Raw genomic sequence first — 13,455 nt, forward strand, 5'->3', positions numbered from 1 at the left:
ATGTAATTTCAGAGATTTACTAATAGCAGTTGACAAATATAAGCATGAATAATAAGCAAATGGGTTTCTGGGTATCAGTCTTTTGGGTAATCTCCCATTCTTTCTTCTACGGATCCCTGCTGCTGCTAAGTCACTTCAGTCGTGTCCGACTCTGTGTGATCCTATAGACAGCAGCCCACCAGGCTCCTCTGTCCCTGGGATTCTCCAGGCAAGAATACTGGAGTGGGTTGCCCTTTCCTTCTCCAACGCATGCATGCAATGCATGCTCAGTTGCTTCAGTCGTGTCCGACTCTGTGTGACCCCATGGATAGCAGCCCACCAGGCTCCTCTGTCCACAGTATTCTCTAGGCAAGAATACTGGAGTGGGTTGCCATTTCCTTCTCCATCTACAGGTCCCTAGTTTTCCGATATTATCAAACTAGTAAGTCAAAGTAAAAAACATCATCGACTTGCTTCTTTGTTTCTGCAGAAACATTGATTTTATATTATTCGGCAATTTTGGGTTTCCTTTTGTTAAGACAGCTTAAAATTACAACAAATACATTTGACCAGTCTCCTCATCTGTATTTAAATTTCTATTATAATAAAATAATAAGAAGCATTTAATTAAAGGAAAACTGAACAAAGTTAAAAAAAAAATTTTTAAACAATAGCTTGAGAACGTTCCATGTAATCATGGACATCAAGGCCAAAATGGTCTTCCATAAAAACACAGATAATAAACAATAAACTATTAAACTTAAAATTGTAATATTATGCTTATGCTAGCCCAACAAATATTATCCCTTTCCTACAAATCAGATACTAAATGACATAGACTTATAAACAGACGTCTTTTAAAACTTAGTTTGAAATCTTATACTTAAAAGATTAAATTATTATAAATACCAATACCTACTTACATATTAATACATACACATTTACAAGCAGTGGCTTAAACACTTAAAAATAAAATATAAAAATATTACTATATAATTGTCCTTTATCATTTTTTAAAGATTTATATTTTTAAAGGATCTTTCAAACTAATAAATACCAAAACTCTCTTGACTAATATTTCAGTATAATTGAGCACTTGATAGGTAACACTGGAAGAAAGCACAATGAAAGATATATATAATGCAAAGAAATTAACAGATATTGTTCCATTTCATGAAAAAAGAGAAGAGACCAGTCACCAATTCCTGGGTCACAGTAAAGTAACATTAAATGGAAATAAAACACTGTTTAATAGAAATACAATTCTGATAACACCACCGAGTTCCTCATGAAGAACATTCACATTAAAAAAACATGAAGAAAAAAATGAAATATAGACAGCAGTTGTAAATCACTTACAAAGCTCATATTGGGAGAAATGATTAAATAATAGACTCTTGTTAGGGAATAACAATGTGAGGTGTTATTCAATGTATCTTTTCTGATTGGGGGAAATATTTTGGTCTGTGGTATCTCGGAAAATATCCAACTCTTGAGTTCTCTAACAACCCAGTTCAACCTTAAGTCTCTCATGCTGAATATTCAAATAGAAGCAACCAACATAAAGGCCAAGCCTCTACACAGACGTGAGCAGACCCAAAACTGGGCAGTGCAGCCTGAGCATCACTATTGCTTTTTCAATTCTTCTGGCAGCAACAGAAATCCACCTGTTTTAGGATGCAAAATTTGTTTAAAAAGATCATCATCCTTAGAAAACTGACCACCTACAATGGCAATGAAGAAAGAAAATCAGATAAATGAAGCACAAGTAAAAGAGAGATTCACCTGTCACAAAAAGGTGAGCTTAAGTATTCACTATCAGTTTCTCATAAACAGAAGAATAAATTACCGAGACCAAAACATGAAGAGGCACGTGGCCCTAGTTCAGAGAAGGCCCAGAAATCTGTCCTTCTGATCTATATACTTTTCTTTACATAGCACTATCTTTTCTCAATGATGTCTTAATTCAACCATTATTAAAACAACTGCATTTGCTGAAGACACTGGGCAAGCAGGTCAGATGTGTACATCTCAATCAGCTTGTTCAGTGACCCCAAAAGAACCTGGGGTAGAGCCGCTACCTCATTTGCCCAAGGTCACACATATTTCCAGGCAGAGTAAGCTCTAAAAGAACCCACAGGCTTTGCCTTCCTAGAAAAACAAAATTCTCTCTAAACCCCAAACACAGAGGTAAACATGTTCTCTGCATAGACACCAAAGGTTAACTTGGCTGCTATTCCCACAGATTTTACCCATAGGAATCCCATGTTAGTCTTCTTGATCTGGGTCCATAGTATACTCTATAATTCCCTGTCTGGAGCCACCACGGAAGCCCCAATCTAAGACCACAATCTATGAAATTAGAAGGTTCTAAGTCCCTTTCATAAAATTAGCTTTCATTCTCAACATTTACGTATCCTTAAAAAACACCATTTCTCCTTAAATTTCACATTCAGACTATTAACACCAATGAGTACTCATTCAGAGATAATATGTTAAACATCCATTAAATCTCTTATGCTCTTTTAGAACTGTTTCCATATACCTTTCAATACTTAATAGTCCATTTATATTCTAACACATATATTTCCCTGAAACAATCTGGACTCTCATTAGATCATAAAAACTTTAAGAGTGAGTAAACTTTGTCATAGAAATACTTTACAGGTAGACATAATTACATATCATACAACATATAAACTCTTCTCTAAAATTATGTGAAATGTTATTTGTTTTTTCTCTGTTCTTCCTAATTCACTCTTTCAACTGTATCCAATTCTTAAAATAACTTTACAAATGAACCTAATCAAAACAAACTCAACAGGGCATCCCACCAAAGCAGCACATCCCTAATATCATTTGCTCCAAACACTACTGTAGAATAGTTTTTTTAAAGTAACTGTAAAAAAAGTACCACATAAATGTGGTATACTTCCGAACATGAATTACGTTAATATAATTTCTTAAGTTTAAATAACACAGGGTAGCTTGCTAAAAACAATTAAATGACAACCAATTATTTCATACAGCAAAAACGACATCTCTTTATTAAATGCCAGTTATTCCATTCTATCACCAATTGTCTTGCAAAGATCATAAACAAATAGGAACAGTAGCTACCTGAAAAAATATTCTGAGAAACTTACCATCATTTTGGCTCTTGCCCTTCATCTCCTCTTTCCACGATGGGATGGTGTTCAGGGGAACATAGTCCCTTATGTATTCTTTGCGTCTCTCCTCTATGGTCATCTTCAGCAAACGTTCTTGCAAAATAAAAGCAGAATCTCCATTTGTATTTAACTTTAAAGTTCAGGAATTATTTTATAATTTAAATATTAACCATGTAAAATTAACCAAAAGTTGATGTGGGCTTGAAAAATACCAAAATACAAAACTAGTGACTCTATATTTGAATGGAGTCAAATTAACACTCAGCAGGCAAAAAAAAGATTAAAGCCTGATAAGGAAAACATTCCTGTGACAGTCCAAGAAAGAAGCTCTTTCAGACATCTGCTGACAGTCCACTATGTGCCAAATGATACATTTATACATTGCAGGTACAAAGGTGACCCTTAACTCTGAAGGAGTTCATAAGACAAAAGGGGAAACGGGTAAGATAAAAAATACTAGCTACATAAATAAAATAAAAAATTCTAAGACAAATACATACAAATGCTAAAAGCACAAGAAAAGCAACCACCAAGATATTCCTTAATTCTATGATGCCATCAACAATAAAAATGCCCTTTCAATTTAATAATACCTTTGTGGGCACCCCACTCCAATACTCTTGCCTGGAAAATCCCATGGACAGAGGAGCCTGGTAGGCTACAGTCCATGGGGTCGCTAAGAGTCGGACTCGACTGAGTGACTTCACTTCCACTTTTCCCTTTCATGCACTGGAGAAGGAAATGGCAACCCACTCCAGTATTCTTGCCTGGAGAATCCCAGGGACGGGGGAGCCTGGTGGGCTGCCGTCTATGGGGTCGCACACAGTCGGACACAACCGAAGCGACTTAGCAGCAGCAGCAGCAGCAGCATAACATTGTAACACTTTTTAAACACTTAGACTTAACAACAGCTGATGTCATTTATAAAGAACTCACTGTGTGCCAGGAACTTCACATGTATACTTTTATTAAAATAATCTTTCCAACACTCAGCAAAACTGATAGTATAATTATCCCGATTTTGCAGATAGGAAAATGAAGCACGTCAAAGTTCAGCAGTTTGTTCAAATAAAGAGAGCTTTCCATTAAAATCCACATAGATATTTCCATCAATAACTTCACCTGACACCATTAGCCACTATACTGTACTACCTTCTCAGGGAAAGCTCCCCAAGAGATGACTGCAGCACGCCAGGCTTCCCTATCCATCACCAACTCCAGGAACTTGCTCAAACTCATGTCCATTGAGTCGGTGATGCCATCCAACCATTTCATCCTCTGTCATTCCCTTCTCCTCCTGCCTTCAATCTTTCCCAGCATCAGGGTCTTTTCAAATGAGTTGGTTCTTCCCATCAGGTGGCCAAAGTATTGGAGTTTCAGCTTCAGCATCAGATATTCCAATGAATATTTAGGACTGATTTCCTTTAGGATTGACTGGCTTGAGCTCCTTGCAGTCCAAGGGACTCTCAAGAGTCTTCTCCAACACCACAGTTCAAAAGCATCAATTCTTCGGCGCTCAGCTTTCTTTATAGTCCAAACCCTCACATCCATACATGACTACTGGAAAAACCATAGCTTTGACTAGATGGACCTTTGTTGGCAAAGTAATGCCTCTGTTTTTTAGTATGCTGTCTAGGTTGGTCATAGCTTTTCTTCCAAGGAGCAAGCGTCTTTTAATTTCATGGCTGCAGTCACCATGTGCAGTGATTCTGGAACCCAAGAAAACAGTCTGTCACTGTTCCCATTGTTTCCCCTTCTATTTGCCACGAAGTGATCAGACTGGATACCACGATCTCAGTTTCTTTAATGTTGAGTTTTAAGCCAACTTTTTCTCTCCTCTTTCACTTTCATCAAGAGGCTCTTCAATTCTTCTTCGCTTTCTTCCATAAGAGTGGTGTCATCTGCATATCTGAGGTTATTGATATTTCTCTCAGAAATCTTGATTCCAGCTTGTGCTTCATCATGACATCCCATTATTTCGCACAGTGTACTCTGCATATAAGTTAAATAAGAGAGGGTGACAATATACAGCCTTGACGTACTCCTTTCCCAATTTGGAACCAGTTCGTTCTTCCATGTCCAGTTCTAACTGTTGCTTTTTGACCTGCATACAGATTTCTCAGGAGGCAGGTCAGGTGGTCTGGTATTCCCATCTCTTTCAGAATTTTCATAGTTTGTTGTGATCCACACAGTCAAAGGCTTTAGCGTAGTCAATAAAGCAGAAGCAGATGTTTTTCTGGAGTTCTCTTGCTTTTTTGATGATCCAACAGATGTTGGCAATTTGTCCTCTGCCTTTTCTAAATCCAGCCTTAATGTCTGGAAGTTCTCAGTTCGTGTACTGTTGAAGCCTAGCTTAGAGAATTTTGAGCACCTACTAAACTATTCAAGAATGATTTAATGAAGTTATTAATAAAAGGAGGAAAATGGTCACAAATTTGAAAAGTAACTGGAAACATAAAACAAAAATGCACAGAAACCTCTATACCATGCCAAGCAGTTTAATCTTACCCTAAAAACTGTTTTTTGGGTGTTGTTGTTTAGTCACTAAGTGTGTCCAACTCTTTAAAACCCCATAGCCTGTAGCCCACCAGGCTTCTCTGTCCTTGAGATTTCCCAGGCAAGAATACTGGAGTGGGTTGCCATTTCCTTCTCCAAGGGATCTTTCCCACCCAGGGATCAAACCTACATCTCCAGCATTGGCAGGCAGATTCTTTACTGCTGAGCTACCAAGGAAGCCCTTATCCTTTGATTATGCACATCGTGCTGCTGCTAAGTCGCGTCAGTCGTGTCCGACTCTGTGCGACCCCATAGACGGCAGCCCACGAGGCTCCACCATCCCTGGGATTCTCCAGGCAAGAATACTGGAGTGGGTTGCCATTTCCTCCTCCAGTGCATCCTAGATGGTGCATAAAATGATCTACTAGGATACAGAGGGAAAAATAATGTAAAAATTCTGTTTGAATCTAAGGGACTAACAAGTTAAGATTTACTAATACTCAATGTATAAACTGACACTGGCATCCTCATTTTGTTATGTCAGCTGTCATGTATCATGTACTTTACCAAAGGTCTCCATGATGTAGACCGATTGACAGTCATACTTGCACTCTCAATTCTCTTTCAGCACACTATGAGAGGTACAGTAATTTAGGTAAGTGGTTTTAAGGATAGTGTCTCATTTTAGGTCATCTAACCCTCATCAGTTCAGTTCAGTCGCTCAGTCGTGTCCGACTCTTTGTGACCCCATGGACTGCAGCACGCCAGGCCTCCCTGTCCATCACCAACTCCCGGAGTTTACTCAAACTCATGTCCATCGAGTCGCTGATGCCATCTAGCCATCTCATCCTCCGTCGTCCCCTTCTCCTCCTTCCTCCTATCCTTCCCAGCATCAGGGTCTTTTCCAATGAGTCAACTCTTCACATGAGGTGGCCAAAGTATTGGAGTTTCAGCTTCAACATCAGTCCTTCCAATGAACAACCAGGACTGATTTCCTTTAGGATGGACTGGTTGGATCTCCTTGCAGTCCAAGAGACTCTGAAGAGTCTTCTCCAACACCACAGTTCAAAAGCATCAATTCTTCTGTGCTCAGCTTTCTTTACAGTCCAACTCTCATATCCATACATGACTACTGCAAAAACCATAGCCTTGACTAGACGGACCTTTGTTGGCAACCCTCATAAAATAATCAATTTAAAAGATTCTTTCACAGAAATAAACTGCAAAAAGTATTTATGTAAGTGCAAGTGAACAAAAATTGAGGAAGCAACATTTTTCCCTGCTCTAGAACTGGCTTACATGTGATATATTCAATACTACAATACTCCAGAGTCAACATTATATTGAATTTAAGACCTCTAGGGCATTCAAGTTGAAATCAAGAATCTGGAACTCAGGAGAAAAAAAAAACAGCCTAGTGATTTTGGAATTCATAACCTAAAATTCTAGTCCTACAGTAAGTTCATAGGGAAGGATAAGATAGGAAAGCAAACCTCAAGCAAACAACATTTAGGGAGTGGACACAAAGAGGGGAAAATGAAATAAAATAGATGTCACTGGGGGTACAAGGTGAATCAGAGTCCCAGTGATATAGAAACCAGCAGAGAAAAGAGTTTTAATGAGGAAAAGAGGGGAAATCTTGTCAATTGCTACAGGAAGATCACGAAGAATGAAAATTAATAAGCCACACATTTTTATCATCTGGGTCAAGAACAACACTGAAAAGGGAACAAAATCGTCAACAGAGCCATCTGGATTCTAACACCAAATCATGCAAATCTATGTGATCTTGGGTTACTTAATCTCTTTACATCTCTTCTTCTTGAGGTAGGCTGGTAGGTATTATTCCCAATGTACAGATGAGACAACTAAGACAGAAAAGTTGAATAATTTACCTAAAGTTCCACAGCTAGTAAGCAATACAACTAGGATTCAAACCCAGGCAAATGGAGTTCAAAGCTCAAGAGAGCTTTGAGTACAAGCTCAAAGCTTACAATATACTACCTCATGAAGTTGTGAGAATTAAACAAGACAATTCAAATATGTTACTCAAAATAGTGCTGGGCACACAAAAACAACTCAAATAGTAAGTCTTTTTATACCAGTACCACCATCATTGTTATTACTGAATGACTCTAGAAACATTAGTTTCCTTAAAGCACAACTGAGATCCACAAGACTGAGGGACTGAGGAAAGTGAGAATAGCAACTCCAAGGGGAATCCTGTGGAAGGAAGGCTACCTTGGGGTAGAAGAGACTTAATCATTGTTATAGGCTGAGAAGAGGAACCCAAAGACACTGAAAAACTAAACATACCCAAATGAGCATAAATGACAATACAAGATCTCAAAGAATACAGATGATATAAAGAGCACAAGCAGATGGGTTAACCTTAGAAACCAAGAAAAAAAAGTGTTTCCTCTAAAAAAAAGGAAGAAAGCTGAAAACAACGGACATGTAAAGAAACAAAGAGACTATGGATAATGATGTTAGGGCTGTTCATGTGTTCATGACATGTATTTTCTCCATGAATAAAAAAGGCAATGTCAGACTTCTCTGGTGGTACAGTGGATAGTTATCTGCCTGCCAATGCAGGGGATATGGATTCGATCCCTGGTCCAGGATGATTCCACATGCAATGGAGCAACTAACCCTGTGTGCCACAATTACTAAGCCCGCACCCCCGAAGCCCGTGCTCCACAACAAGAGAAGCCTCCGCAAAGAGAAGCCTGCTCACAGCAACGAAGTGTAGCCCCTACGCTGCAACTAAAGAAAGCATCCACATAGGAACAAAGACCAATTGCAGCCAAAAAAAAAGGGACTGTCACCTGTTTAGTATAGGCAGTTGGGGTCTTGGTGAAAAAGGAAGAATGAAGGGAATGGTAAACATGAAATAATCACAAAGGAAGAAAAGTGATGACTGCTGTTTACCAAAGCACAACCACAAAAGCTCAGATTACTAATATGGAAATACTGCAATATCAACAATCAGGATCGAAAATATTATGAAGCAACTTGTACTTTTTAGTATCAGAGTACATATGGGAAAGCAACCTGACCTCTGTCATTCCATTTACTTAAAAACTCAACTATGGACACGAAATAAGACAACAAGATAAAACACTGAAATAATTTAGCTTTCAGTACTTAAAATGATAATACACATTGAGTGCTTTTGAATTAGGGGGTGCAAAATATAGATCAACATCATTTATTTAACCTATGTGGACTTGAGAATTCCTTAGTTACTTATTTAAACAATGACACATACTGGAGGCCACAGTCATATATACAGTCTCTTCAGTGTTACACAAAACTTTTCCTTAAAGGATGTTTCAGCTTTGCAGTCATACTTACTATATGGTATACTGAGCTAAAATATGTTTATAGAATGTCTTGACATTTCAATGAGGTGGGTAAGCCTTCCTTTAGATTTAAATAACAGCTACAAAAATACGATAATACCCTCTTCAGTGCAATTCAGAAAAAGGTCATGCATTCCATCAGCTTCTTGATACTACTACCCTGGAAATCCTTAGCTCCTTCTTGATGGTACAACATAAGATAGAGAGAAATTTTATTGAAATATAGTTGATTTACAATATTATAAATACTACATATTCCAAAAATAGACATCCTGATTAAGACACTGACACACTAAAATGTCTTCAAGCCACAATAACGTTCTCTTTTAACATTCAACTTCATGCAAAAATAGATTAGTTTTGGACAAGAGAAAAATTTACTTTGTTAAACACCTTCTTTAACTGTGCATTTGCTTCTCTGTTAGGATATATTAATTTGGTAATATTTTCTCCTATTATTACAAGTAAGAGAAGAAAAAAATCAAGACATTACATTAAAGTTTCTAAAATGTTTGTTTATCACAGTCTAACAGTGTAAATGTTAAATGCTGCTAAGTCACTTCAGTCGTGTCCAACTCTGTGCGACCCCAGAGACGGCAGCCCACCAGGCTCCACCATCCCTGGGATTCTCCAGGCAAGAATACTCGAGTGGGTTGCCATTTCCTTCTCCAGATGTTAAATGAAGGAACCATTACAACATTGTTACTTTAGGAACATTATTATGGAATAAAGATAGTTCTTAAGTAATTGCTATAATTTTATCAATTATTCATCTATTGAAAACAATCTCCATGTCTTTCACTATTCTGTCTTCATTATCAATAATACCAACCTAATATTTCAAGATCATCAATAAAAATGGGCATAAAAGATTTTTCAATGCTTACAAGGTAAATTCTTGTTGAAATTCAAGTAACTTCTACTGGGAAAACAAAGCAAAATTATTTTACACTACTTTATATATCAACAGCATTTGTTTTGCAACACCAAAATTTAGTTCTATATATGTCCATAATCATTAAAATATAATTAAATGGTATACAACTTAGTCTGTCAATATTTAAAGACCCTTTTAATTGCATCCTTCAGTTATGCTATGTTAATTCTTGCCAGTAGTTAATGTGGGGAAAAAAAAATCCCTATTAGTCTCTTTCTTCACGGGCTGTTTGAAGTAAGCCCTATATAAAGGATTCTTTTCCCACATTCATTCCCTTTCTTTCATCCGCTGCTTGGCCTTATTTATAAAGACCAGGAGCTGCAATAACAATCCACAGGTTTTAAACATCTATTATCAAGGAAATCAACTTTCACTCTAGTCACTCTTTTATCCTTGTTCTATAAAGAAGGTAAGGTACTTAGGAGAGATTTGCACTTCTGTCACTCTTGATATACTCTAAGTTTAATATGTCTTAGCAGTAGCACTGCAAGTACTTTTTACTACATTTCTGTATAACTAGCTAATTTTTAAAAAAGAAAGAAAAAACTGCAGAGACTCTTGGAATATTGCCTAACTGATGCCAAAGAGAAACAGGGAGAGAGAAGAGAAACAGGGAGAGAGGGGTAGAGAAGATGGTTGAGTCGCACACTTTAGTGTCTTATCGACCTCAATGCCACCATCAACCTGGCTGATGTGGGCAAGCTCGGATCTGCACAAAACTGAGGGGTGGGCTCATTCACAGAGTGACATTAGTCTCTCAATCTTACTCGGAGCAACTTCAGACCGTGACGGAATCGAGAGGAAAAGTACTGCGGAGAAAAACCCATTCATACTTCTCCAAAGGCACCTAGCCTCGCGGACCAGACACGCTCGCTTTAGGTTTCCCCGGAGACCCAGGTTCCAAAAGTCACACTGCGGGAGCAGAAAGAAAGGCCCCGACTGACCACCCAGAGGCGGGGACGCCCGGCCGGCGGAGCACAAGGGAGCGAGGAGAGGGGTGACTGGCTGAGGCTCCGCGGGAGCGGGGCAGCATCAGCAGCTGCAGCCCGGCCGTTGGCCGGCGGGCACGTGTCCGCGGGACAGCGGAGCGGGAAATCCCAGAGTCCCAGCTGGGGTCCGGTGACAGGGCGGGGGGCTTGAGGGAGGCCGGCGGAGCCCAGGGGCCGCCGCGCAGAGGTCCGCGCCGCCGGCCCGTCGAAGGTGACCGGGCGCAGGGGGAGGCGGAGAGGGGCGTGCGCCTACACGTGCGCGAGCCGCAGGTGCCCGGGGGCGGCGCGTGCACGACGGCGTGCGCGCGTGTACACACACAGACCTGCCGGGAAGGCGGCACCGGCCGGCTGGGCGCGAGGCAGGAGCCGGGCGGAGCGCGCCGCGGCACACACAGACCCCTGACCCCCGCCCCCACCCCACCCCGCCGCCCGACCCCCCAGGACTCGACGGCTGGGTTACCTTTCTCCTCTCTCCACACCTTTTTCTTCTTGTTGCTGGGGTACATGTTGCCGTGGGGGTGGCTGGCTTTAAGCTGCAAGTTCCCCAGGCTCACGGGCAAACAGGGTGTATGTGGAGTGGGAGGGTGGGGAGGGGGCACTCGGGAGGGAAAAAGTGAAAAAGGCTCCGGGTCCCGCGCCGCTCGCCGCTCTCCAGTGGCCGCCCTCCTCCCTCAGCCCGCGCTCGGCTCTGGCTCCCACCCGCCTCAGCCCCACGGCTGCCGCCACAGCAACACCTCAGAGCCTGTCAACTAGGTCACGCCTCGCGCTAACCTAACACCCGCGCAGGCCCCGCCTCCCAGCCGCTAGCCAGCGCCGCCTCCGATTGGCTGCACCACCCGCCGCTCTCCGCGTTCCAGCCGCCGCGCGCCCCGACTTCGGCCCCAGGGCGCACGCGCAGGAGCAGGCTCGGGCCTGACGCCGGAGACGTTGGGCAGCTGGAGGGGGCGGAGCCAGGGCGGGAGGGGGCTGGAGGTGGCTCACGACTGGGGCGTGGCGCGGGGCGGCCACCCGGGAGCTCTGCGAAGAGCTGGGCTTCACTCCGGTTTCGCTGCGCAGGGAGAACCCGAGGGCGTGGCCTAAGGGGAGGGCCAGGTGCGCCAGGTGACTGCAGACCTGCAACGCTGCCTCAGGGCCTAAAGCTGGATATGTAGGAGACGATATCAGTCAACACGAATTGTACTCGCTCGCTCTCATCGCCCCGTCTGGACCAATTTTACCACAGAATCTGAAGATTTCCTCGTGGTGGGCAAGTATAACCGAAAGAAGGGAAAGGATTAGGTGATGATTTCAAACCATACACTATCAGCTCCTCGACCTTGCAGTATGAACTACATTTTTCACTCGATTCCAGTGAAGTCTGGAAGGAACAGAAGTAAAATGAACTACTCAAGTGTTTTAAGACCCGGGGAGGAATGAACAGCCAAAACTTTATATTGAAAACTGAAGAACTTGCATCAAAGCAAGTTCAAGTGGGTGTTAATCAGAGTCCGTCATCTTACTTTACTCTCCGACAGTTGCTTCAGGTAAAGCTGCTGGTCTAAAGCGTTCGCTTGAATCTGGACAATACTAGGCTGCACGTGTTCTGAAAACCCAGTTCTACTCAAGTCCTCCATAAGAGTAGGGTAACCTAGAATTTAGAGGAAATTTGGTAACCCCCTCCCCAAATTTATGGTGTTTCTAAATATCAGACAGTCTACAAGGCTGATTTGATTAAAGTGGTGAATCCGCATTTATTTGATAATTGGAGTGCTGTGCCATATGTGCTGTAGGTAAGTCAGATGTGTAAGAGCAAGTAATTATTTGGAACACGGTTTCTTTTAATAGAGAAAAAAGAAAGGGGGAGGCCCCACTTAGAATGAAATGTTCTGAGTAACAGGACACTCATGAAAATGATTAATAACATAGGTAAAATTTTTTATTGTGACAGTGCTTCTGTTTTTCTCTTAACACTGTGAAACACTAAAAAAATGAGAGAAATAAGGAAAGCTTCAAGAAGGAAGTGAAATTTGAACTAGTCATAAAAATACTCATTTACTGCCAGTGGAAATAAAAGGTGGACTCTAGTAAAAGGCATATTACCAAGGCAGAATCAATAAAAATTGGTAATGAAATAGATTTGGGGAAGAGAATGAGAAAGAGAAAGAATATAGGGTTTCATGGTATAATTGAGGAAAACAGCAATATGATTAATTATAAAGTGGACAGTACAGAAACAGTTTCAATTTTGTGGGAAAAATATTGAATTCTTGGTTAGAAATACAAAAAATAAGGTGTTTAAAGGAAAGTGCATTGTATGGGCACCATCTCTTCTATTACAACAACCAACCCCAACCAGAGCCAGGCATTCCACCCCAACCCAGAGCCAGGCATTCCACCTGTGCTTTCTTAGGAACACTACACTATTGATTATCCTTTATCTCATGTTGATTCATAGAACTGGGACCATCCATCAATTTTTAAACTTTCTCAGATCTTTACCATGTTAAAAAAAAAAAAGTTCCTCCTGTGATCCCACACCC

At 41.0% G+C, this 13,455-nt stretch overlaps 2 protein-coding genes across 9 annotated transcripts in view; one reads left to right on the top strand and one right to left on the bottom strand.

Annotated features, from left to right (window-relative positions):
• Positions 1–11,709, bottom strand: part of MACROD2 (mono-ADP ribosylhydrolase 2) — a 2,278,672-nt gene extending 2,266,963 nt beyond the window's left edge. For both annotated transcript variants that reach the window (XM_081556519.1, XM_081556518.1), the window contains exons 1-2: positions 11,397–11,709; positions 3,126–3,242 (exon numbers count right to left, since the gene is read on the bottom strand). In XM_081556519.1, the coding sequence (XP_081412645.1) occupies positions 3,126–3,242; positions 11,397–11,442 (163 nt within the window). In that variant the 5' untranslated portion in view covers positions 11,443–11,709. The remainder of the gene's footprint in view (positions 1–3,125; positions 3,243–11,396) is intronic.
• SEL1L2 (SEL1L2 adaptor subunit of SYVN1 ubiquitin ligase) overlaps positions 11,516–13,455 on the top strand; it is a 123,546-nt gene continuing 121,606 nt past the window's right edge. For 2 of the 7 annotated variants that reach the window (XM_081556505.1, XM_081556508.1), the window contains exon 1: positions 11,516–12,459. The gene's annotated coding sequence lies outside the window, so the exon portion shown is untranslated. The remainder of the gene's footprint in view (positions 12,460–13,455) is intronic. The other 5 variants (XM_081556501.1, XM_081556509.1, XM_081556506.1 and 2 more) reach the window with 4 other exon arrangements.

Source organism: Giraffa tippelskirchi, chromosome 13 (assembly GCF_054371585.1).
Source record: "Giraffa tippelskirchi isolate mGirTip1 chromosome 13, T2T-mGirTip1v1.2.pri, whole genome shotgun sequence".
Lineage (NCBI taxonomy): Eukaryota > Metazoa > Chordata > Mammalia > Artiodactyla > Giraffidae > Giraffa > Giraffa tippelskirchi.